At 42.4% G+C, this 26,791-nt stretch overlaps 1 protein-coding gene across 1 annotated transcript in view; it reads left to right on the top strand.

Moving 5' to 3' along the window:
• RHOBTB3 (Rho related BTB domain containing 3) overlaps positions 1-26,791 on the top strand; it is a 36,148-nt gene that overhangs the window by 198 nt on the left and 9,159 nt on the right. The window contains exons 2-11 of the mRNA XM_075079141.1: positions 1,275-1,377; positions 4,096-4,357; positions 11,877-12,069; positions 14,826-14,977; positions 16,391-16,502; positions 17,329-17,685; positions 19,826-19,938; positions 21,607-21,718; positions 24,947-25,120; positions 26,285-26,451. Coding sequence (XP_074935242.1) covers positions 1,275-1,377; positions 4,096-4,357; positions 11,877-12,069; positions 14,826-14,977; positions 16,391-16,502; positions 17,329-17,685; positions 19,826-19,938; positions 21,607-21,718; positions 24,947-25,120; positions 26,285-26,451 — 1,745 coding nt within the window. The remainder of the gene's footprint in view (positions 1-1,274; positions 1,378-4,095; positions 4,358-11,876; positions 12,070-14,825; positions 14,978-16,390; positions 16,503-17,328; positions 17,686-19,825; positions 19,939-21,606; positions 21,719-24,946; positions 25,121-26,284; positions 26,452-26,791) is intronic.

Here is a 26,791-nt window from a genome sequence, read left to right as displayed (position 1 = left end):
CAAAAGACCTTTGAGAAGCTTTATGTAAAGCTTATTAAACTTTGTAAAGAAACTAAGTTGCCACAAGATTGGACGGGAGGTTGGTTTTTGGGTTGAAATCTGGTGTAAGAGGAAGTGAAGGACAGGGCTTAGCAGTCGCTCTCCAGGAGGGGGGTCAGATTCGTGGAGTCAGGGAATAATTCACGTCGGAGGGCACCTCTGGAGGTCATTTAACCCAGCCTCCACTCCAAGCACGTCTAATGAGCTCAGATTGCACAAGGACTTTTCCAGTGAAACCCTGAATGCCTCCAAGGATAGCGATACCACAAGTCGGTACAAAATCCTTAGGGTTTGTGCTGGTTTTCTTTGATATCTCCACCAGAGACCTCCTCAAAGGAGTCAGCAGTGAAATCTGCTCAGCTGGAGGGATGGTAACCTCTGGCCAGGACTGCTTGTGCTGTCCCTGAAACTGGCTTGAGTATTCATGGGCAGGAGGTACGGGTGGAAAAACGTGCTTGCAGGCCTGGTCAACCCTACACTATTTTTCTGTCATGGTTGTACTGAAAAATATCAGCGGTCCTTAACTCTGTTCTCCATTCATTCCTTGCTTTCCCTCCCGCAGGCGGCTCTTGTTGGCTTGAATGGTGGCAGATGGCTACAGCGACAGAAAAACTCCTTTTGTTTGCTCGTGCTTTGTGCAGGAGGTCTTGGCTGGCAGATCTTGCAGCAGCATCCTCCGTAGTGCAGATGAGCACCGATAAAGTCAAGCCTATCACAGGTTATATTTTGCAACAGTAGGAAAAAACCCCTCTATTCACCAAAATGTATTATTACTGTTATGTGGGCCCATGTCCTATCTTTGAAAAGAACCTGGAAATTTACCTCTCCTAGAGCAAAGTAGTTCCTCATGTACCTAAAGCAGCAGCTCTGTGCAGCATGCGAGCTCAGGTAACGAGAGGCCTTGGCGACAGCTTTAAATCCAAGTGTATTGGATTTCCTCACTGTCCTGAAAATACGGGCCATGTCAGTCCACCATGCAAGAAAGGCTACAGCCTCCACAGGTTAAAAATCCTCCTCTTTGACTTGGCTGCAGTTATCTTCTTGCCGTGGAAAAAAATCATTACCCTTTGTCAGTAAAGACTGTGCATTTGTTTTCATTGTTTTATCTGAGATACTTGCTGGAAAGCTTCGACAGAAATAATTTGAAACAAAGTAGTAACGTTCCAGTGTAAAGCGCACAAGAGCAAATATGCCATTGTTCTCTGAACCCTTTAAAGACTCCCTGTTTTCTGCAGTTTTTTCGCTGTATGTCCGCAGCAACGGCAAATGCCTCCTGGCTGAGGTGTTCGCTGATCACAGGATATTTAACTTCCAGATTGCCGAACAGGGAACAGTCAGGCAATCCCCTGTAATCCTCTTCTCTCAGTTAAACAATCTTTTATGGCTTTCCCTTGCAGTGCCCACGTAACTTGCAGAATGCATCTGAGGTAGTGGCACCGAGCAACTTCTCCATTCATGATGTTTATTACCCCTCAAAAGCAAACACATTTCCTTTTCTGTTTTTTTTGTTTTGTTTTGCTTTTTAAAATTTGTTTGTTTGAAACCTATCTACGCAGTCCCTCAGCCAGGCAGACAAAAATAGGATTGTGGACCTACTTTCACAGAAGAACAGGCAGTATTTTCATCCAATTTTAATGTTTGCTTTCTAAATGTTGTTTTAAATCTTCTGATTGCTGAAGTGTTACTAAAACAGTACGGTGCTTTAGTGCTGTGAGCTTTAAGTGCTGTTTTTCTGGAGAAACGAATCCCACAGCCACCATCTGCATAATTTGCCAGAATTAATGCTTCTTGCAGTCCTAATTAGCTTCCCAGGTGGCTCCAGGAAGAAGTGAGAGGAAAACAACCGTTTTCTGTGACCCTCCACCTCTGTTGGCACCCCTGCCCTTTGCACCTTTGGGCCGGGCTAGGTCTACAGCAAAGACTAAGCTATACTAATTGGAGTTTGGGCTAATTGGCTCACTTCTCCTAGGGCTGCCTCATTTACCAGCCCAGTTTTTCCTGGAGTTACAGCTCTCTCTGGGTGCATGCCTGCATGTGTGCATATGTATGTAAACGTATGTGATACAGGTGTATGCAGATACATACACATATGTGTATGTCTGTGTATATATGCATTTCTGTGTGGGTATATGTGCGTGCATGCGTGTGCGTTCAGCTGCACTGGGTTTTGTTCACTAGTGTTGTAAAAAACTTTTTTCTCAAAGGTTTCCTCACTTTCAGCATCCAGACCACTACAAGTTCAGGTTTAGGGATTCCAAGGGATATTCAGTGCCCATTAAAAAGTACATCAATAGACACCGTTGAAAGAGTGTGACGCCTCCGATTGTGTCAGCTGTCACAAAATGAACTTCATATGTCCAGTGTTTGGACAGTAATGAGGATTTGGGTGTGGAATATGACATATCACAGTCTGAGGATCATCTGGGGAACAGTGGCTTCCTTTAGTTGCCTATATTTTTTTAACTCACCTAAGGAATATGGATTCAAAGTTTGGTGGGGTTTTTTTTGGGGGGGGGGACAGGGATGGGGGGACGACACATGGACAGGGACACCAAATCCCCCATCTGTCATTTATTAGTTTTCCAAGCACAGTGAGCTTTAAAAGTGGAAGAAACTGGAATGTGAAAACACATGGGGAAACAAAAAAGTTGGTGAATTTTATATTGGGTTTTTTAATGGTGGGGTTTTTTTCTGGTTTTTTAGAAAGCCCGTAGAATTTATAATAAAAATATAAAAGGTAATACCTGACTTCAATAGCATACAACAGATAGTAATGCTTATGATTTTTAGAAATCACCTGGCCAATCAATATAAAATTGGTCTAAAAATTTGTCAGTGACATCAGTTTTCATCTCCCACACTTACCAATCGTGCGATATTACCTTGCTCAGAGTATGGACTGTTTCAGGCAAAGGTCTGTTAATTATTCTGTGGATAATCGTATCAAGACCTGTGTTGAATGAGTTCTTGCCCGTGGGATTAACAGCAGCATGTGTTCACATAATAGAGGGTGTTTGTTTATCATGAAATGTGCCTAAAGTACTTTTACTCTCTTTTTTTACTCCGATGTGTGTAGTGGTATCTGACAGACAACGTGCCATTTTAGAAGGGATTTGGTTCTGGGTAGTTGTGTTTATTTTATTATAATTAGAGATCGTCCTTTTTTGAAAACGGTGCTTTAGGCAGCACAAGAGCACTAAAACAGTCTGTGCGGGCATTTGAGAAACTATCAGCCTAATACTGAAGAAAGAGATCGTATTCACCTTAAAAAAAAAAACAAAACAACACAACTTTAACAGAGGTTTTGGTCCACCGCTGCCCTTCAGCTGTGACAGTCCCTTGGTGCGGCTGCCTCTGGTGCAGGTGAGCTCCGGCAGCCACCTGGTGTCGCGACGCTGCTCCTTCTTCTGCCGGGCGGTCTCAGCAGCGTCCCCTGCAGAAGCCCCCCGCCCAGGGTCGGAGGCCGGCGCCTTCCCCTGCCTTCGCCGACCCTGCCGCGCCGTGCTGGCCCCGCAGAAACGTCAGCTCGCTCTGCCCGTTGCGTGTGCTCCGCTCCTGCTGCGTGACGTCAGGATGCGGTGGCCGTGACCGAGCGGGCGCCCGCTCGCCGCGCGCCCGGAGCTCACCTGCGGCCGCCCCCCCGGTGCCGCCCCCCCGGTGCCGCCCCTGCTGGCCCCCGCCACCCCCGGCCGCAGCCCCCCGCCCACCCCCGCCGGCACCGACTGTAGGCGGGCTGGCCGCCGGCGAGGGAATGCGTCAGGAGCCCCAGAGGTCACCGCAGCGGGGCGAGGGTGGCCGCGGACATATAAGAAGCCGACCCGGCCGGGGATTTGTAGCGCAGGCGGCGTTTCCAGGTCTCTTTTCCGCTCCGCGCTCACCCTGCGCCTGGATCGGAGATCATGTACGTGTTTCGCTGGCGATGACGGGGCTGCTAAAATCCAGGGAGGGAAGAGGATTTGGAAGGATTAACATGTTAGTTTTGATTTAAGGGGATTTTTTTCTTTTTTTTTTTTCTTTTCTTTCTGTTATCCCTGCCCTTCATCTTTGTTAACACAGCTCTGTCCTTATTTTATTTTTTTTTTTTTTTTTTTTTCACTTTAGGTCGGTTAACATTGCAGCCTTTGGGAATGAAAGAGATGGCTTTTCTGAGGACAGTCAGCAGCCGAGCCTGATCTGGAGCTATCTCGGGAGAAGTGCTCTGATTTCCCAGATCGACAGCAGCTTGTCTGCCAGTCATGCTGGAAACCCAGTTTTTACCGAGTATCAAGCCTGCGTGTTTGGAAACGTCAGACTGGTGGTACACGACTGCCCTGTCTGGGTAAGAGATCGTACTCCAATATTTTTAACTGCACGTAACAGTAGAAGCTGTTTCAAACAAATGAAGCTATATCTTAATTCTTAATTTATTTTCATTATTGTGGGATTTTATTTGTATTTGAATTATTGCAAATAGTAAAGTCGTGTAAAATATAACCGGGCAAATGCTGGAAAGTCCCCAAGGTGCTACAGAAACTTTCTCATTAACACGCCGCTGCCGACCTCCTCTATAGGAAGGTGATATTTTCAGCTGTGCTGTTGAGTGAAAACTTTATTGAAGAAGAACCCCACTTCTGTGACACTGCATCATAAGCACTCTCTCCAAATAGTTAGTTATCAGCAATAAAACAAAACTTTTTTTTCTGTAAAACTGAAAAGGTACCGAGTTTTCCAGCTTTGAAAAGTGACAGATTATAAGATCTGATATCTTGCAAAATACAGTATATGGGGTCGTTTTTCTTCTGTTATTATGAGTAATCACATCTGAACATTTTCTTCTTTACTTGGAGGTTAAAAAAAAAAAAAAAAGGATTTTGGCACCACGCCAGATTGTCAGCACTTTTGTGAGTAAGTGAGATAACTTGGTTATGGGCATGAGCAGATCAATGATTATGTAAGAAATGATACTGATAATCTAAATTTAAAAATATTTAATGACTACTTAGTAGCCCTAGAAAAAACTAAGCTTAGCAGCTTTTAAAAATCAGAGCAATAATCAATTTCAGCTCCGTAATTCTGTCCTTAGGTTGATTTTTTGCAGTCCTGTAAGGGAAACTTTTTTTGGAATCTGCAGGAATCCTGACAGCCCCAGGAATACATGATCAGAAGTCTGTAATCTTAAAAACGGAATGTTCCAGTGTAACTATCCTTCTGTTCTCTTGTTTCTCATGCTTTTTTTCGTCAGCTGCACGTACAGATGCCGGTTCAGATGGAACTGGGGGATCCTGTTTTTAGCTTCTGAAGCCACATGTGACCTGCACGTGCAGTTTGCCCGAGTCATTTGAGCGCAGCAATGAGTAAAAGCTCCTGAATATAAATTAAGGCTTTAGGACTTCAAAGGGTGTTTCAGAGGACTGGAGGTGGGTAGGGGAGGGGGGAAGGCAGGCAGGGGTAGCTGCAGAAGGGCAGAAGAAAGGACCTAGACTAGAGACGCAGTTCATGTGTTTTTGTGTCGTTTTATTTGCATTTTCTCTTCTACAAAATAAGGTTCTGCAGTTGAGGAGATCTCATCGTTTTTGCCCTTGAAAAGCCAGCTTGTTATTGTATGCAGCTTTGTGTTTCTGAGGACTGTTGTTTTTCCCTTTATCAGCTGAAGGAGGCACAAGATCTATTACTGGGAATAACAAAGAAAAAAATCTGCTTGTTTTGCTTAGTAGAAGACATCTCCGTTAGGCGGGCTGGACTCTGCAGCAGGACTCTGCTCTTAGTTCCGAGTAAAACTCTCCTTGCTAGAGTTAAGCATAGCAGGATTGCTTTCCAAAGGCTGGATGCTTGAGGTTGGCTACCTCACAGAGGTCCTTTCAGGACTGTACCTCTGGTAACCTGGGAAATGGTACGTGGCAGTTGGAAATCTTTACTGACATTGCCTCAAGAGTTGTTGTTGCCAGTATGTCCTGTTCGTCACGGAAAAGGGTTCTTGTTGCACGTTACTGACACATAGAGGTGGTGGTGTGGTGGGCCTTGCATTATTTCCATCTCTGTCATCTGAGCATAATGGAAAGGTGGATTTGCATTTTACCAGAGGTGTGTATCTGATCTAGATTAAATCTATATGATTAAGGCAAGCCAGTCCTAGACATAGACTTGGCAACTGAGTGCGCTGATAGCTGTGAGTCTCCAAACTCAAGGACAGCAAAGTGCTCTTTGTCCTCTGCTGCTATCAGTCTGGAAAAGCAGCGTAGCTTCAAGTGTACCAAGCAGAGCGCCCCAGTGCATGGGCAGGTTCTTTTATGCGACGGGTTGTGGTACAGGGTGCGTTTGCTCGTGTTTCGGTCTGCTGCTGCACTTGTCTTGTCAGCCCGGGACACTGCTCAACTCTCTTGAGTCTGCAGGAGGGGTCAACAGCTCAGGTGCCTTCAGCAGAACTCTTCCCAGTGATATTATGATGCTGGCCATCTTACTATGTACTATATGTCTCTCTGAAATGGCTGCAGCCAGGTTTCTCAGCAGCTGCTGAGGTGCTCAGGTGCTGATGAGTTGGAGAAACGTGGAAGGTCTGGACCACGCAGTGAACAGTGGCACGGTGGCATCATCCTGCTGGGTACGTGGTTGGTGAAACAGCAGCAGTGCTGCCGTGAAAGCGTGGTGTTTTATATGGCGAGTGTTACTGAAGGTGTCTGCCAAACTGGCTTCTTGGGCATGATTACCCAAGGCCATGCCCATCAGATGGTACAGACAGACATGGGAGAAACGTGTTCCCAACCTGCCGTGGCACTGCTGTTTCACACAGAGGCTCTATAAATATTTTAACTGCCTGTGCAGGTTCTATATTCTTTGATATTGATTGGCTTAGAAAATTACAAGGATAAATTCGTGTTTGCCCATGTGCAAAACCGCGGCAGCATGTTGCGAGGAGCTCTCTTTCCTCCGGCGGTTGCAGGGTGATGAACGGAAGTGATGGCTTTGGGGAGGACGCTGTCGTTATCGCAGATGACACGGGGTTGTAGAGGTAGCGGTGGAGCAGACTTTTCAAAATCCGGAGGTAAAATGTCACCGTTCCCAAAACTGCGCTGGTCTCCGTGTGTCCGTTGCTGGGTATATCACTATGGCCCGCTGTGCCCTGAGCTACGTTTGCAAAGCTGTGTGCCAACATCTCTCGCGTGCAGGGCACGGATACGCAGTCGGGCCAACATCCTTGTGATTCATGTGGCTGGAGAACATTTTGATGAAAAATGCAGACCCAGGATGAGAGGAGATATAAAGAACTCGGGAAAATGTGTATTCGTGTTAACATCCGTGCTGAATATTGTGATTTTAATAGCTGATGAGTTGCTAATCCATGCTGCTCAAGTGTTGTTCTCATAAAGCATGTTGAACTAGCTCGTCCCAGTTTTTCTGATTTTTTGGGAGGGCAACCTCAGTATGGGAGCTCACAAGGAGTGATTCGCAAGATGAATTTTAAGATTTGCTTTGGAAAATGTTGCTTTATTTAACACTTATATCAGATTTGTCAGTCCTGGGGACTGAGTTGCCATTTTATTGGCTTGTGTGTAGCTTGCAACTTCAACCACTTCATGCTGAATTTTGTTAAGCTTTTGCACACATACAAGTGAAAACTGCAGAAAAAGTGCAGGCAGAATTCGTAATAGCTGGTGGCATGTGAGCCTTCCTCAACTTCAGAACGAAGCATAGCATAGGAGCTATAATTCATGATTTGATACATTTAATTATGATACTCAGAAAGAAATGGCACAATGACAACTGCACCGTGAGTGTCCCCTACCTGCGTTACCTCTCTTGTTTGGAGCGTTACTGCAGGGATATGGGGGTGTTCCAGCCCTGGCCTGGGGATCTTGCTGTCCTGTGTAATTTTTTCCCCGCTGTGAGCGACCTGGGTTTGTGTTTTTGTTCTTGCCTGGCTGTGGGGAGTTCTCCCCTCCCGGGAACAGTACCTGCAGAATTTTTTTGTTTTCCCTTAGTTTGTAAAAACTGCTCTCTCTTGCAGCTGGGTGTTGGAGAGTGCCTTGTGCTGGGTTCGGCACTCGCAGAGGGGTGGATGCTGTGCTGTGTTTGTGCCTGCTCAGAGGCTTGCGCAGAGCGGCAGACCTCCAGGGGACCCGCTAGTGCTCAAACACATTAACTGCGATTTTGGAAAGGTGTTCTGTGATTTATTATTTTTTTTTATTCTCCCATTCAACAATTTCTTTCCCTGAGTCTTTTCACTTTTTTCTGCCTGCTTTTTTTACTGCACCAACAGTAGTATTTGCTTGAACCCTGTGGCTTTCTTATGTCCGTGGCATCCATGGTGCAGTTATCTGGCTTTTTTCCCTGCATGAGCATCCTTGTGCTCCGTGTGCTCGCTAGGCTGGCTGGCCCTTAACGTGTCTGAAGGTAAAGGAATCTGATCCACTTTTAAATTTTATGTGTTGTTTTTAGAAATCAAGTCAAATTACTGCTTCAGTACGAAACCGTAGCTTGCAACTTTCATTTTTTAGCATGTCATCCTTTCTCATTTTTAAGCTTGGCTGTCTGAAGTTGGCAGTTTCCAGTAAATGATTGTATCCTGAGTAAATTCAGAGGAGTAGTAAGTTATGGAGAGTACAGCTGCAAAATTGGTTCTGCTGCAGACCCGACTGATTAGAAATTGCAGAGAAACCTTGAGAAAAAGGGGAAGGCTCTGGTATGTGGCGTGAAAAGCGTCTCTGGAAAGAAGGCTCTGTTAATGGGGAACATGTCAGTAAATGGATCCTGGAGAGAGATGAACTTCCCAGTATTCCCAGTGCAAATCCCAGAGCAATGGTCTTTGGGGACGGCCAGGCTCCCTTGCCCTCCCAGAGAGTGTTTGCTATCGCGGATGCCCCAGACCAAGGGCCAGGGTAGGTGGGCTTGGGGACATTTACAGGCAGCTTTCAGAAAGAGTGTGGGGTTTGCAAGGGCACAGTGGATTCCACTGCCATTCCATAAAGGCATTCATACATTATTTTTAACAAAGCAAGTATTGTCCTCTTGAGGGTTCATGTGACTGTGTAGGAAAAATGCATCTTCGTTGTCTCTGAAGGCTTTATTTTCAACATTAATCCATGAGAAGTATGATTTTCTAATGGCAAGAATATATTATGAGACATGTATAATGGAGACATGCAAGGAAAGAATGAAGCTTTTTTCTAATAAGTCCTGAGAGGAACAGCGATAGGAGTATAATTATAATTAATAAGGTCATATTATAATAACCTTAGCTATGCAGTTACTTTTCCCTTTTGTCAATGGCTGTCTTGAGAAATGAACTGTGCCAAGAGGAGGAAGCATGATGAGGAATAGCTGCTACATACATTTCATAGCTGGAGCCTAGAATTAAGGTTATTCCAGAATCTGAACTGTTGTTCATCATCTGAAGAAACTCCCTCTGCCATTTTTGCATGAAAGCTTCCCTAAAAGCGTGAATCAAGTAAACTAGCTTAACCTGGCTAAGGCTCCAGATGATCTGTCTCAGTGATGCTTTGGGTAGATAACCCTTCGTTGTCAGAGACGCTTTGGAGGATTTTCCCATCGCAGAGCAGACTATGCTATGCTGATACATTACAAAATAAATTGCAACACGACCTCTGGGAACATCTCTTTCCCCTCTGTGTTTTTAAGCGTAGCATCCGTCTTCAAGAATGGGCTTTGGGGGCGTTAAATCCGATATGTGAGGGCATAGGGGAACTGCAGAACAACAGCAGAAATCAGGTGTCGTGAGACATCAGTTGGCACGTTCTGTGTTTTTCACCTCTTGGTGTGCCCCTGGCTGGCTCTCACCTTGCGCAGGTGGGGTCCGGCCCCACCAGAACTTCATAAACTTCGGTAAAAACCTTCGCGATAGCATTAACAGAGACAGACAGTGGTGGCACAGGGCAGTGGAAAGCACAGACCTCCACAAACCTGCTGCAACGTGCAGCCACCCACACCTGGACAGCTGTTACAGCCTGCACCGCAGCTCCATAGGATTTATTTCCCCTAATAGTTAAACAGAGGTGTATTTGCACAGCTGTGTGGCTGTTTTCAGTGCGGATTTTTGCTCAGTTTCCCCACACCTGCGGGGATGGAAATATGGCAAGTTGGGCTAAATACAACAAGGGTAGGGGAATTGTATAAGGTAATGGCCATGCTTTCCTTCTGTTGTTTTGTGTTCCAAAACACGACTACTTTTCTTATCACTATTACTTTCATTAGAAAATAAATGTTCTTTATGATGTTCTTTGGGGTGTTTTATTTTTCTTTATGGTATTGACCTCTTAGGCTGCTGTTGTGTTACGTGCACGAGCATGCTCACACAGACAAACACAAGTCTACTTCAAGGTACTCTGTGGAGATTCCCGTCAATGAGATGAGCAGTAGAGCTGCCATTGGTTGGGGTTAGGGCATGGAGGGTCTCTGGGCTGGTGTTTTACGGGTCAGTGCTCCCCTTGGAAGGCCAGGATGAGGGCTAGGGCCATAGCAGAGCGTGTCTGGTGTGTATTTGTTTTTTAATTATTAACATTTTATTTTAATATGTATATAATTGAAATATAATTATAATAGATAATATAAAATAAATTAATAAAAATAATTAATTAAGAAATCCATTATTAAACATAATAATGGCCTATTATACTTTATGTCCTCACTTATTCCTTTGTAAATGCAAGATTTGTATTGGGTGCGACATGCACTGACAGCCTAGGCAAATATTTGCCCACTGATACGTTTCCATCAAGTTCACGCTACCTCTTGTACTTGAGAGCATGGCAGCTGCTTCACCACAGGTTTGAAACAATGACCCTTTTGAAGTGATCAAAAATAATGAAATTGACAATGCAGGCCACTTGCTGGTGTTAATAATCTCTTATGTATTTCTCTGGTTCCCATCTGTAATGCTCTTATTTCCGTGACCTGTTCTTCAAAAATCACATCGACCATCCCCAGCCCAAACTTTGGGTCCCTTTTGTCACTTCTTTTGTGTTCACTTGAAAGTCTACAATAAGGTCTCTCTGTTCCAAGCAGTAGTACTGTTTTAGCTTGTTGAGTTGATTTTCAGTTCTCTGGACCCGTTTCGGATTTCTATCAAGAATTTTTCAATTGCGCATATGTGCAAAGCCATGGCTCCCATTGGTACTTATGAGCTACCTTTAGTTAAAGCAGAAATTGTGAAATTATAGTTATAATGACAAACGTACAAGTAATAACTGTGCATTACATGTGGATTCAGCATAGTTCTGAATTAACAGGACACAAAATAATTTTAGAGTGCAAGTCTTAAAGCACAGAACAATGACGAATGTGAAGACAAGAAAAAGAAAGTTTAGTTATGTGATTAAAGTCCTTATCTTGAAGACATAAATGCTTGTAAAGCCACATGGAAGCTCTTGCGAAGCAGATAAAAATCACATCAAATGATGAAAATTGCATTTAAATGTTCATAGGCACATGGCATACTTCCGTGTAACCCTTTCCCTAAAATGTTATGATAAATAATGGTTTTGTATGAATTGCTGCAAAACTCTACCACTGAAGCTGCTTTCATTTAATTAAAAAGTTTGAAAGATAAGTAAGTAAACCAGTAAAGTTTCTTCCTGCAAAGCATTTTCTTAGAAAAACCCTGGTTTTTCTTCTCTCTGAAGAATTCCTGAATTCAGAAGACAGATTTATAATTTTTTATAATAAACAACTTGTTCTCCAAACAAGGAAATTACAAAGCATGAGTTCTGCGATTTGTTTCAGGTCTTCAAATAGAGATTAACTTATCAGTTAAAAATACTTCTGTAAGGTTTTGCATTAAGACTGTTCAATAGTTCACCTTTTCCTTTATAGACAGGAAATTCTTGATCAGTGTTTTTTCTATTTAGGACATATTTGACAGTGACTGGTACACCTCTCGCAGTCTCATTGGAGGAGCTGATATTATTGTGATTAAATACTCTGTCAATGACAAGAATTCATTTCAAGAACTAAAGGACCGTTATATCCCAATGATAAAAAAAGCATTAAACAACTCTTCAGTTCCAGTAATAGTTTCTGCTATTGGTGCAAGAAAAAACGGTACGTATCCAGTCTCCTGTAGTAACAGTTAAAAGCTCACTTGGAGGTTAGAGATGCTGTAACTTCAGTAGAAGCTGAGTGTTTTTCCAAGTTGTTAACAGAAACAATTAGTCTATCAGGGAGACAGTAATTTGTGCATGTATTACAGCTCTGTAGACTGGTGTATTGGCAAGAACTTTATGCTTAATTAACCCTGGTGATGAAAGGCATCTTATCCTGCTTTGACCTCTGCAACAACTATTCTTGTGGAGCCATCACACATGGGGATTAACTCTTGTGCTTTGGATTAATCAGCATGCATCTGAGTGCATGAGATAAACCCAATGGTTATGAGTTGTCTCTGGTCATTTCTCAGGCATAAAATATCTCTGGTGTGTGAGATGAAAACTAAGGCGATCAGCTTGCAGCTGCTGGAGAGGGGGTGGGAAAAGCCTCAAAATTTGCTAGGATGTCATCAGATGAATGGACATACCAGCCCCTTGGGTGCCAGCCACATGCTGCCACGGCCACGCCAACAGAGCTGGCCAGTCATGGCAGAGTAGTTATGGTATAGCTACGGTATAGATTTCTAAAATCTATAGAATTCTAAAATCATTGAATCATGAAGGTTGGAAGAGACCTCTAGGATCATCAAGTCCAACCGCCAACCCAACACCCCCAGGCCTCCTAAACCATGCCCTGAAGTGCCGCGTCTACATGTTTTTTTAACACCTCCAGGTGACTCCACCACCTCATCTCTGCAAGACCTAGCAAGACCCCTGTACTCTTCTTGAGTTGCCTGCCCGTTCTTCCAAAAGTGGTAAAATCTCTGTTTTCCCGAGTCCCAGCAAAAGCTCCCTGTTCAGCCAGGCTGGTGGTCTTCCCACCACTTCCTCTTACGGCACATGGGGCCAGCCAGCTCCTGTGCCTGCAAGACTTTCTGAAGAAAGCCCAGCCTTCCTGGACCCCTTTGCCCTTCAGGACTGCCTCCCAAGGGACTCTCCCAACCAGGGCCCTCAACAGGCCAGATTACCTGTTCGCACAACGCCCTGTCCAGGCTGATTGGTAGTCTGCTGTGGGAATGATGCAAATCAATTTTACACTGAATATTTAGCTAGCACCAAGTTGTTGTTGCAGTCTCATCAATATGAAAATCAAAGTTGCTCAATTGTGGAAGGACCACGTGGACTTACAAAGTGTCCAGCAGCCGAGGGCAATGCTGGTGAGACCACGTGCACAGTTTGGGTAGTTGTTAGTAACCTCTGTGTGTTTACACCAGGGAAGTAAAGTCCAGGATTAATACCACAGATACCGATAGAACAAACGTACAGACTTTATTCTGTATTTCCAAATGTTTTGCATTGTGCTTTTGTTGATTTCTATATGGACCTTTTAGCCACGGGGCCTGACTTTTAATTACTTGTTTCCCAAAGCAATGAGTAAAATGTCTTTTACTTTACGAGTTTGACTAAAACAAGTGTTTCTGAGCACCCCTCCAGTCACAAGTAAGGGACATGATGGATGTAGACATTTACTTTATGATGTACAAAGAAATATTAAGCTATATGAAGTGTATCTTCTGTGGACGTAATGTTCCTTTTTGCCACGGTCTACTTATATATCTTTTGCTCAATGATTGAGAAAGGACTGTTAAAGAACTCTATGACAATTAAATCTTTATTTTCTTCCCTTTAGCAATTCACTGATAATGATCAAGTGTTTTATGGTCTAATTTACACAGGGGTAATAAACCTGCCATTCTAAAAGCACGGTCTTGCTAAACTAATGTTTGCCTTCCCCAACACCTCTTCTTGCACTTATTTGTGCAAGATACCACCAATCTGAGTGACTCCACTGCTGGCATTTCTCTTTCCCACTCTCATTTTTTATGTCTTCCTCTCTAAATAATGTGACCATGGGAGGAGTCAGGCTCTTCAGTCCCGGTTCTGCTTTGGGACCTGCTGGAGCAGTCTGCTGTGTGGTCACAGAGCCCTTTTGTTTATAGGAGATATGTGTAAACACAGCAGTTTGCTCATACAAGTTACTAAGGTCTTAATCCTTTGTGGTGCTGCTAAAAGAAGTAAAATAGAGCTCTGTTATTATATGTTATCCATAGGTCTGAGCAGAGGAAATTGATGTACAGGATGCATGGCACATTTGAAAGCACATTCATGGCTGGCAAGTTCTTACCGGCTTTAAGCAAAGTTGAGCCAGGGTGGCTAACAGATTTTTATCGGTTAACCAGTATAATCTTCAAAAAATACCTATTCTGTCTTAAAAAAAAAAGTAAAATATGTGTAATGAAATCATATTCCGTGGTACGTACATGCCCATAACAGCCGGGACTGCAGTGGAAATCTTTCCCTTCTGTTACAGTGCGTGCTTCCTGCATGGACAGGCCACAATAATTGAACAAGTTTAAGGGTGACATTAATGGATGGTAACACCTGCAGGCTGGTACAGCACCTGTGCATATAAGGACCCTGAGGCCCTAGGCCAAACCTGACTTCTGGAAGTCCTGCTTGACTTCTCCGCCTTAACAAAGCTGAATGTAAAATAATGTTACTGTAAGCTGAGGGCTGTTTAGCAGCTAATACTTTGAACAGATTAATAAGTTCATTTTTCTTCATAATTATAGATTTCTTACTATAAAATAACTATTTTTCCATTTCCCTTTTCTTCTTTTCTAAATAATGTATCTTTACAATTAAGTAGGAAGGTAAGTATTGTGGATTGTTTGACAAACATGGCTTTATTTGCATGACTTTTTACGCCAGGATTGCCTTGCACCTGCCCCCTGTGCACTTCAGACAGGAGGAGCTGTGTCACCACCTCCGAGGGAGCGCAGCTGGCCAAGGAACTCGCAGCTACTTACCTCGAACTGCACACTCTTAATGACTTCTACATACAGAAGTACTTTGGAGGAGCGGTGAGTGAGAAACCCCTGGCTCAAAAGCAGGGTAGCACACACATGGCCAATGCCAGGGCTTTGGAGAGCAGGCAGGGGCAGACCACGAGCTCTCCCACTGGGGGCGAGTTCCCACTGACGCTAGGCTAACACTAGATATTGGGAAGAAATTTTTTTATAACAAGGGTGGTGCAACCCTGGCCCAGGTTGCTTGAACTCTCATGGCTGTTGTACATGTAAAGTGAGACAGGTAAGACTGTTGAATCCCTGATTTTTTTAGCATATTCTTGTGGTTGCTCAGTCTGCGTTGTGGCATGGTTCGCAATCCTGAGCAGAGCCTGCGTCGGATGCCGTGAAGCTGAACAAGGCAGAACCTGACAGATTTGTTGAAAAGCCCCACCTCTAATGATCTTGATCTTTTTCCACTCTCTGAAGACAGGGAAGCCCACTGAATGATCTCTAAATACAGTCTTTCAAATGTATTTGTCTCCTCCACAAAATTATATTTCACACTGATATTCCATTTTCAGTTTTACGAGGTGTTTTAAGCTCAGCCTTTTTTGAACCGTTTGGTTACTTTCCCAGTGGCATTTGGGCTTGAACAAAAAAAAAATGCAGTTCTTTTGGCAAAGTGATTTCATGGTTTGTACAGTTTTTCCCCTGGTGTGTAAGTAAGTATAGCGTGTTTCCATGGGAGTTGATAGTAACTTGGAATATCTGGCACAACCATTAGCTAATTTTTATTGGATCCATTCACTTCAAATTGAAAACAAGGAATTCACTCAACATCTGGTCCAGACACAGTATTTTTCTGTTTTTTAGAAAGCACTATATCTGCTGCAGTAACACCTTGGGTGATACAAGTGTTTAAGACATACATTAACTCAAACAGAACTACCCTTTGTGCCTCTTTGTTCCCGCAAAAGGGGTCATTTCCCCTCAGGTACAGTGATGACACTGTAGTCTGTCCCAGTGAAACAAACCTTGCCCGCAAAGAGCATCCTGTAGTGTGACTTCCAGAGGACGCGGTAGCATTGGGTAGTGGTGCAGGCTGAAGGGCTCATCTGTGGTTTTGTTATTTCCATCACTTGCACCTGATCGTTATCCATCAAGTCTTATTCTTCTCTAATTCTGTAATTAGCATCTGCAGAAATTGGCCAATTGAATATCTTTATGTCTGTCATATCGGGGAGGATTAAATGTGAGAGAATTAACCACCATCATTTCAATTAATAGCCTTTTAAGTTGTGGTAACTCCAACTACATTTGGTACCTTCTGCTGGTAAAGGAGTGTTGGGACTTGGTGACCTGGATGACTGTTCATGGCAGTGGTAGCCTCAGTCCTGCGTACTGCACCCACTCGTTCTCCTTAGTTTGATGTCTATGTTGTTCTTAAATAACTAGGATTTTTAAAAAATACCTTTTGTGTTTCAGCTGGAATATTTTATGATCCAAAGTTTGAATCAGAAGTCATCTGAAAAAATGAAGAAAAAGAAAAAGACGCAGAAGTGCCGTCGAGTTCAACCACCTCAGCTTGAACAGCCAGGTGCTTGCTGACCTCTTGTGTCTAGTATAATTCATTACGTGTGTCATGTTCTTTGTGCAATTAACGTTTTGTTATCATTACTGTGAGCTATGCTATCTGTCATCAGCTGCTCTGGTTATGTTGCTCTAGTTGCATCATCTCTTAGAGGCGGTTTAGTTAATTTGGGGAGAACTGTATAGCAATATGTAAGATTGCAATGGACTTCTAATTTATTTTAGACAAAAATAATGGGAGTGGTTTTCTGGTGTACTTGATGAAATCATGCAAATGTAAATTAATAAAAGCTTTACAGGCAAATTATAGAAGAAAGTCATTACCTCATGCTGTATTATTCTACAATATCATCAAGTGATATTTTTATTTGCTGCAAATAAAACAAGAGAGAGGTGTATGCCCCTGCAGGTGATTTCCTGCACATGATTCCTGAGCATCTGATGCATTTATTCAGTGAAATAATTACTGGCAAGTAGTTACCTCTATAAAGGTACTTGTCTCTTCTCACACGTACTAGAAATTTACTCAGATCCCTTAGGTCTGGGATTCACAGGCAAGGTTTCTTTCAAACATAAGTCCCTAAAGAGGTTTTGTAAAAGGATGGATGCTTTTTACTAAACTAAGTATTTCTTATATTTCTTATCTTACTATACTAAATATTTCCATTTTTGGAGTATTTTACTAAACATATTCAAATGGCATGTAAGAAATTTTCTTATTTCTTATACTTCCCTCAAAAGTTGTCCTTCATTTGGTCAGTTCTCTGGGAATTGAGCTGTCCTGTGGTTAATACGTGCTTAAATTCCACAGCCCGACTCATTATCTTTTGCAGAAAAAATGCCGATCTTAAAGGGTGAAGCCTCGCACTACAACGCGGACCTGCACAACCTGCTTTGCTGCTGCCAGTGCGCGGACGTGGTGTTCTACCCTGAGGACCTCAGCATGATGGTGGAGGCTCACAAGGTCATCCTCTGCTCCGTCAGCCAGCTCTTCATGCTGCTTTTCGAGGTGAAGAGCCCTGCCGACATCCTCGACGCCTCCATCATGCAGATGGCGCGGAGCCTCTTTGCAGTGGAGACGGGGACCGCCCTCGCCCCGGCCCCCCGCGGCGCCCCACCGGTGAGGGTGGTGGTGAAGGACTCCATCTTCTGCTCTTGCCTGCCAGACATCCTCCACTTCATCTATTCAGGTACCCCCCGGAATGGGTCCGGCTACTCATTTCTCTTGCAGCTGATGCCTCATGAAGGAGAACGTGCATCGCCCGAAGGAACAAGCCTTTGCTGCTGGGCGATGCTGTTCTTCCGTGCTGCTACATCTATATTACCCGTTGTGATTATTACAAACAGTGTCTATATGAAAAAAAACCTTTGCCTAGATTCAATAAGCATTAAATTATTTGTCTTTCTAGATTTAACAAACGTAAATTAAGTGCCATATTTTACTGAAGAAAGTCTATAGGCTAACATGAACAATATTAAAAGGCTTTGCCAAAAAGGAGTTTGAGACAGTTTCAGGCTTTTAAAATATTTAAAATGGTTGCACGTTCTAAACACATTGACAAGAGTGCAGGGTTATTTAAGAAAACTGAAGTGATTTCTGTTCTGGGTATGGTGCTGCTGAAGAGAAAACACTGATAACTGGCTGGGGTGCCGGGGGCTCTGATACATTGCATGTGTTTTGCTAACAATTCAGTACAGACAGCGACATCACCTACCTAATCCCAGCTGTCTATTAAATGGCACTGATATTTTTCTGTCTTTTTAACTGTTGCTTAGGAATCCTCAGGTGAAAGATAATTTGTTTTTTTCTGGAAGTACCTGATACCCGTTTATCCTTTACAAAATATTTTGCAAGATGTCAGTACATAAGAATATACATTTTATACTTGTCAAAAGAATTAGCAGACTTTTTAATGATGCATTCTGATTTTAACTAATAAAAATAAAACCCCAAATAATTATACTGTTAGAGCTGTATCCATAAAGAAGCTTAGACAATCTCCATAGCCTGATACCTGCCTGACATATGAAAAGCGTTTCTGCCTTAGCAGCTGAGACATGAACACGGGCTTGTGAAGACACAAGGAAGGCTCTTTCAGCTTTCAGTTAGAAGCTGTTCAGTGAAAGCATCCCTTTCAGTTCTTTCCAAACCAGTGTCAAACATAAAGAACGGATGCAGAAGTTTTTCAGTGTGAATGGACTGATTTTTTTTTTATTATTTATTAGAGGATTAAACCTGGAGTTTCAGCGGGTGAAGGAGAAGTGTGTCTGCTGCCTTCTGTGCATTAATTTTACTTTTGCTTACGTCAGCCAGAGAGGTGGGAAAGTTTGCGCCGCTGCAGATGAAACTGCTGCAAGTCACAGCTCCCAGCCTGGCGGGCGCTGCCAGAAGTCATGGCGCTGTTTGGCACCTCTGAGAGATGGCAAGGCCTGCCAAAGATGTTTAAGGCACAGGCTGAGAAGAGATCAGATCATGGGGCAGTGTCATCCTCTTGGGCCTTTCAGGGCCATGACATTACACCCGTGAGGTTATAAAGCCTTACCTATGGTATACGTAGGAGCTGACAGAGCTAACGACACCATGTGCTGTACGTGCTGTTCCAGCCTTCTCTGCAGCAGCGTGCCTTCAGAGCTCTGCCGACTTGTGCCTTACCCTGAGCTTTATCCCCCTCTGACTCCTCTTTGCTGCATGGCCCTGGGGATCAGAGCTGAAAGTTACCAAAAAGCCCTGTGGTGTCTTTGAGACTTACTACAGCAAAATGTGTAAGGATAAACTATGTTTAACGCCAGTCAGCACTTTTAGCTTTTCCAAGAAAGCTATGGGGAGACCTAAGAGAATGTCATGGTTTTGACTCTGAAAACAAGAAAAAAAGAAATCCTGCTGCAAAATTTGCGCTGTTTTTAGCTACCAGTTTCAGAATATAACTGTGCATGAAGCTCTTCTGGTTCAGACACCTGCAAAGCAATGCAACCAGCAATATGAGCAGCAGCTAAAGGACTTCCATAAATGTTGAGACATTTGGGATTTTTTCCTGAATATCTACCTGCGATGTGTAGTGGTTGAACTGGGAGGAATACAGAAATTGATTTTGAAAGCGAGGGAGGTGCCCTGATATGTCTGTACGTGATGGCATTCTTGTAAAAGTACCATGGAGGTTTTGGTGTGCAAGAGTTGCATCTTGCCCTTCCTAAGCAGAAAGATCTGGCTTATCTATGTGCAAAAAATACAGTTTCTTCAGAACCTGTTTGTCAGGGATAATATATTTTCTCTGCCTACTAAGGCCTGTGCCTTATTGATCTATAATCCAGCTTTACCTGGTCTTGTGACAGGTGCTTTCCATTGGGAACAATTAGAAGAGGATATAAGAAAGAAAGTGAAGGATCCAGAGGAAACAGAGCATGTGCTTGAAAAAGTTAAATGTATCCTGAAAACTCCAGGGAAGGTACATCGAACTCTCATGGGGCAACTGCTAGTATTAGTTACTTAAGCTCTAAAGGGAATTTGTTTTTTACAAATATTTAAAGGAGATTGCTTTGTAGACAAGGTTTCCTTGTCAGTCTTTGTTTTAAACTCACCTTGGCTTACACAGCTTTTATTACTTAATCAGTGGGTTGTTCACAGGCATGTACAGAACAGAAACACAGAGATGCTGATGCAACGTGCAGAACTACTGTAATCGGTAAAAAGCTCACAGTAGGTATCCTAAAAGGATTACTCATACCCACAGCTTTGCACATGGTCTAACAATATGATTATGTGTTCCTAATTCTCATGTAATAGAGGCTGCCCAGGAAAGCTTTGCTTTTCTGAGTGTGTGCCAAAAGTTATGTTTCTGCAGTAGATTGGGAGAGTTAGTTTCTCTTATAAGTGTTGCAATGGGTAAATCTGCCTATAAGCCAATATATTTAAATCACCAGATGTCTTCACAGTAAAATGTAATTAATAATGTGGTATAATGTTAATAAAAAATTACAACATAGAATTGGTTTTAACAGCCATTTGCTGATAGACCTTATACATCCCCTAACACCATCCAATTTGCATAAAGTATTTCTGTTAATTTAAGTGGAGAATCATCTCAGACTGTCTTGAGATAACATATTTTTAAAGTTTCTTAGCTCTTTTAAGCTTATGATCGCTCAGCTGTAGGCCTGCCACTCCTAAGTGTCCACAGCTAAAACTTTTGTAGTGTTGGACTTAGAGAGTCATAAAAACTTTTGAGATAATAAGCCTGAGTAGTTTATTCTGGGGTTTTGTTATGCTTTGGGATACTTTTATTTCACATTTTAAAGTTCTTCTTTGAAGACATGAGGAGTGGAATTGAATTGTGATTTTTGTGATAAAAATTAACGGTATAAATTAGATAAAATTTTAACCATAACTTCAACCTCATCTGAATTTCACTTATCACAATTTAGTGGTATGATTTTGATGATGTTTCTTTTGGTGGCTTTAGGTTCCATTTCTAAAGGAAGAAAAACAAAACTGAAAAACTAACTGGAAGTACTGGGTTTTGGACGGTCTTGACGCTAACATACCCAGATTATTGTAAGGGAAGTCTGTGCTTCAGCCTGTGAGCTCCCTCTGCCTCCGTGGAGGCAATATCAGGGCCATATCAAGAAACACACATCTTTTGGCTGCCTTGCATCTGTACGCGGCATCGCGCCAGGGGGTGGGTGTGTGTCCCAACAACGCTCCCCCCAGAGCCCTCAGCTCTTGTGTTTCTGCAGTCCCGGGTCTGAGCAGGACATGTGTGAAAAAGGTTGGAGTCCAGAAAATTCGTGGTGCAGTCAAACCTGCCCAGAGGTGCCGGATGGGGGCAGTTTTGTCACAGGTCAGAGAGTACCAAGGCAAGAGCTGGGGTGTGAGTGAAGGAGACAGAGACGACTTGGAGCAGCTTCACTGTGGGAAATAGGAAATTAAATGATAAAGGTGATTGCAGAGGGTTGCACATGCAAGAGGCACGGCTGAGTAGCATTAGCAAAGGAACACAACATAGAAAGCAAAAGTCTGTTGTTAAGTTTCCCTATATAAATAATGCCTTGTAATCTTTTATTCTGTGGCAACTGTACATGACAATGTTCTAATAATATAATTATTTATATTGCAGCTAAACACTGTAAAGGACTGCAGATCTCACCAGATGAAACGGCTGCATAATACTTCTCTCAGGCTGTTCTTTAATACGCCTGTCCTGGCTGATGTCATCTTCAAAATACAAGGTACAGTACATCTTCTCCTGTGGGCATGGGCACCGCTGTGCCCCCAGCATTTACCCCCGCTGCAGGAGAGCGGGAAGTGGAGGCGGATGTATTTGCTGCTGCATCACACCTATGAAAATGTATACGCTTTGCTATCGCTGTGGAAAGCAGTTTTGGCTTAGAACTAACACTTGTCCCTGTGGATGCTTTGCAGTAATGCCCGCTCTCAACGCGGTTTATCAGGTGTGCGAATGCTCTCCGCCGGTCGTGGTAGACCTTGTGCCTCTAATTCACACGCAGCCCTCAGAGGCTTAGCAAAACAAGGGACATGCTGCAGGAGAGGGTCCTGCGGTGGCATAGCACCAAGGTAGCAATGCTAAACCAGGGATTGCAGTACAGGAGATGGTAATTTTATTTTAAAATGTATCTATCTCACTCACATTCCCACCTGCGCAAGCACAGGGACGTACCCGAGGGCTCTGCCCAGCATCAGACCTCAGAGAGGCAGGGACTGTGGCCACCACGTCTACACTCACTGCCCCCAGCAAAAGGACCAGAGGTGCTGGTGACTGACTCCTGACCACCTCCCCTCTGTCTGTCTCAGGCTGGTGCTGGCTGTGGACGTGCCTTTCTCTGCCCTCCAGCAGCCGACAGGGGCTTATGTCCCACTCCCGTGCCTCCTGAGGCTTTATTCACTGCCCTTCTTTCCCCAGCGTGGGCATCCCTAGAGAGGCACGGAGCTGTGTGGGGGGTTTGATGACCTGCTAATCCAGGTGCCACCAACACCTGCTGTGTTTCGCTGCCCTTCTAGGGACTCCCGTACCGACCTTCATGTTCCTGTCACAGGTCTCTGCAACTTCTGTGTGATAGGTGACTCTACGAAAGCAACCTCCACCCTTGCAGGCGCCTAGGTTAGACCTGCCTCTTGCTTAATCCTGCAAGCGTGAAAAGAAACATCTAAATTATTGGGTATTTTCTTTAAAAAAAAAAAAAAAAAAGTCCGTTGAGATGATGGTAATAATCTAGTCCTCTTTGTGGCCAGGATTAAAGACATGTGGGGGTGCAGGGGTTAGCTTTCCATGCTGACTCGTCTCTAACAGACGGTGAAGTTGAAAAGGTTGTTCCATAGGTCTGCTCACACGGATGCCTCGTGCTCCTTCGCAAAGGCGCAGGCAGGAGCCGCGCCGGTGAAAGCATCTTCCGTTCCCTTTCTGTCTGCAAAGAATGTGCTTGGGCGCACCAATATGCTGCAGTGTCATGGTTGATTTTTAATGGAAATTAAATGCATTCACACTTAAAAATAAAGATATAGGTGGAAAAAAGCATCTCATGCTTTTGTGAGAATAGGAATGAGATGGTTTTTAAATGCTAATGGTTTTCTCGATTTGTCCACTCCCGCTGTTTGTGCAGAAATGGTCTTTTAGGATTAGACAATTGTTTAATTATTTTCAGCTTTAAATCTCAGAGCCAAATATGAAGCATTAATCCCTCAAACATAAGCACATGAAGACAAGCAGATTCTTTCTGGATGTTCTGTTTAATATGCAGAAAAACCAAAAAGATCTTTGAAAACAGGAACAAAATATTGATGCTGAGTTTAATGACATGAACAATTCATCTCAGTGTCCCACTCCTAAGAGCGGCTTTGTGGGAAGTTGATGAAACCATACCACCACTATATATTTTACAGAAAAAAATATTACTGCCAAATGGGTTGTCAAGTATTTAAAAAAAAAAAAAAAATGTGCTTATCCACTACTGAAATGTGAACTGCTTTTCCTAATGCTTGATAAATCTTCCAAGCCTTTTTCTCCAATTCATCACCCACAATAATTGTATTAAATTTAAATAATTTCTAAGAGAAACTGAAGGCTTTAGTCTTGATCAGGCAAATACATTTTTAAGTCTTCAAGTAATTCCTTGAATATTGGGGGTTGCTTTGACCTTTCTAGCTTACAAAAGTACGTGGAAGACATTGAAAACGGGAGCCCATCATGTCTGTGTAAAGGCTCATAATATGACTGAACCTCCTAATTAGTAGGTAAATATCTGATTGCATGCGCATACAGAACTGCATGTGTATCTTAGAACACTTGTGCGTCGCCTGTTGCTCATGTTATGTGCATAAATACCTAATGCCATTGACGTGTTCTCTCTCTGTAGAAATACATACATTTTGTATGCAGCTTAGACAGTTTGGAATAGAAGCACAGGTGAACAGAATTAGAACAAAGATCAAAAAGTGCCAGTCGTCTTCAAGTATTTAGGCAGGTGGCAGGGTTGTGGATAAGCAGGAAGTTAAGACAGTAGCTTCTACGTAAGTATTTACAGTATATTTATCTTGCACGTCAGTTGATCTGTTTATTATGATTTTGACTGAAACTTTTATTTCTGACTGTAAGTTCTCATTCTGTCTTTGGTTGCTCTCCTGTCCGGCAGTCGTTTGGCACTTCCTTGCACACAGGACTGTCAAGTTCATCTGGAGCCTGCAGAAGTCAGAAGCTCAGGCTGCCCCCATTTTCATTAAGAGCCTGTAAGACCTCTGCTGCATTGGGCTGTTAACCTTACTAGGTCCTACAAATGCTCTAGTAAAGTAAATTATTCACTTCCAAATATTACAAAATGGAAACATTTCTGGGAAAATTTATCGGCATTATCTTCGCAAGAAAACCACCAGGAAATTCACTTAAGCAAAATACTTAATCTGGTTAAATTCATACTTAATGGGTTTAATGGAATTTCATCCGTGATAATTTGCCTTTCTCTGCTTTGTGTGGTTATGTGAAAGTTTGGCTTCTGGAACACACATTCATTGCCACCGGCACTACTGATGACCACAGGTTACTCATTTGTATGATAATTCACAGCCCCGCATATTTATGCAATGGGCCAGAGGTCCAGTTAGTGTAAACTGTTGTAACTCCAGTGGTGTCGCATTTTATACCAGTTGAAAGCCTGTTTTTGACTGATAAAAGTTTGCCCTGTTTGGAGCACCTGCTGCTGGGAGCAGGTTGTCATAATGCATTTGTTATTTCTTTTTTTTTTTCTGGTGGCTTCTAGGCAGGTGTGAACATCTTGGTTGGTACAAAGTATATTAATTATCAATTGGATACTGTTAATTTTAAATACCCTAAAATTGATTTAAATCATGTTCAGTGAAATGAAGGTCTTCTAAGAAAACATGAGCTTTAAAATAAAGATATTATAGTGTTTTTAAAATAATCATATACCTTGTCTTGCATCGTGCAGGTGCAACTGTACCAGCCCACAGAGCAGTTCTGGTAGCTCGCTGTGAGGTAATGGCAGCTATGTTTAATGGTAATTATCTAGAAGCAAATAATATTCTGGTTCCAGTGTATGGGGTTTCCAAAGACACTTTCCTGTCCTTTCTAGAGTATCTCTATACCGACTCCTGCTGCCCAGGTAAGAAAATTTAAAAACACACGTATATCCGTTACTCATTTTTCCACAGTGGGGCATGGGTGGAAAGCAATGTAGCAGCATTTATTTCACTGAAAAATGCAAATATTTTTACGAGTAGTGTCTCAAGAAAGAGAACTAGTTCATAATGTGCAATAAAAAAATTAATTAGTCTTTTTCCAGTAAAATCAACTGGAGGCAGAACAAATATCGCTGTTCTGTGCTTACAGAGCAAGACTCAAAAAACTGTGAGATTTATTTCTGGTCCATTACAATATTCAGAATTTTCTTTCTACATCAAAACAGTATTGCTTTCTAATCTTAATTCTGGTTTTTATTTCAAAATTGTAATATTTTTTAGCATATATTTTGTTAAGCTTAATATAAACAAGGTTAATTTGCAAGAATACCTTATTTATACACATGGATACCTTATTTGTATGTAAAACCAGAAGAAAAAAAAGTCAGCTGGACTATTTGGCAAGAAAAATTGAGCTAAAGTATTCTTTGTGTTTTAACCTTTGTCTTTTTTAATGAGAAGAAAATCTACATACTAAATATGAAAAATGATTGAAATACAGATAATTTTCCTTTGATATAATGAATGAATGAATGATGATGTGATATGCATTTTTGATTTTGTTTTCAAATAATTCTACCTTCTTCTTAGGTTTTCGATGTTTCTCTTTCCAGTCTAACATTTCCTTGTCCGTCAGATTAAATGTGCAAACTCTGTATCTCATTTTTAAAAAAATACAGGTGCTCTGTTTTCTTTTTGGCCTTTTCACTATATCTTCTGGCACGTATATCATAGAGGTTCTTTTTTGAAAGAGAAGTTAGAAAGCTAAATCCTCTTATTAATCATCACTTGCTTTAAATAGACCAGCAGCACTTGACTCAGCATCTTCAAGATACAGGATACTGACTACAATTTTTTACACTTGCCTTCTAAAAAGTACTGACTATGCTTTTCCTGTTAATTACATAGTTTATCTGGAAAAAAGAGACTGGTATAGCAAACTTACAATGACAGTAATGAAAAGTAAAGCAAGGTGATCAACAGCAGTTTGACTTTGTGTTCATTGTTAGGAGACTCTGTGAACAGTGTCATTGATCATCCTGTCAAAAAACTGAGCCACCTGCAACTTCTGCTTTCTTGTTTTTCAGCCAGTATTCTCCAAGCTATGTCTCTCTTGATCTGTGCAGAGATGTACCAAGTAATGAGACTCCAGCATATTTGTGAGCTTTACATTATCACGCAGCTTCAGAGCATGCCTAGCAGGGAACTGGCATCCACGAGTCTCAGCATTGTTAGCTTGCTCAAAAAAGCTAAGGTATGTGTCATGTGTATAAAATAAGAATATATATGTTGCCTCCAATTAGTTTTTTTGGTTTTAAAAATATAATATATTAAGGTCTTAATAATTTCCATTCCCAAGGACAAACATTGATATACAATCTGTTCATTAGGGATATCCGGTGGCACAAGGTCAGCTAAAATAAGGCCGTCACCCTTTTATGGCGGAACGTGCACTCATAACAAAATGTACGCAATTACTTCATTAAGGCCACGTGGCAATAATTCAGCTTAATTGTTACTTCTGCCAGAAAAGATGCGCTTTAAGCAAGTGAAGCTGCACCACTTGCTCTTTTAGTCAAAAAGAAAAATTGTAT

This window comes from Phalacrocorax aristotelis, chromosome Z, assembly GCF_949628215.1.
Source record: "Phalacrocorax aristotelis chromosome Z, bGulAri2.1, whole genome shotgun sequence".
NCBI classification, from domain to species: Eukaryota; Metazoa; Chordata; class Aves; order Suliformes; family Phalacrocoracidae; genus Phalacrocorax; species Phalacrocorax aristotelis.
Note: the sequence above shows the minus strand (reverse complement) of the source record. Positions and strands in the feature narration are given on the sequence as shown.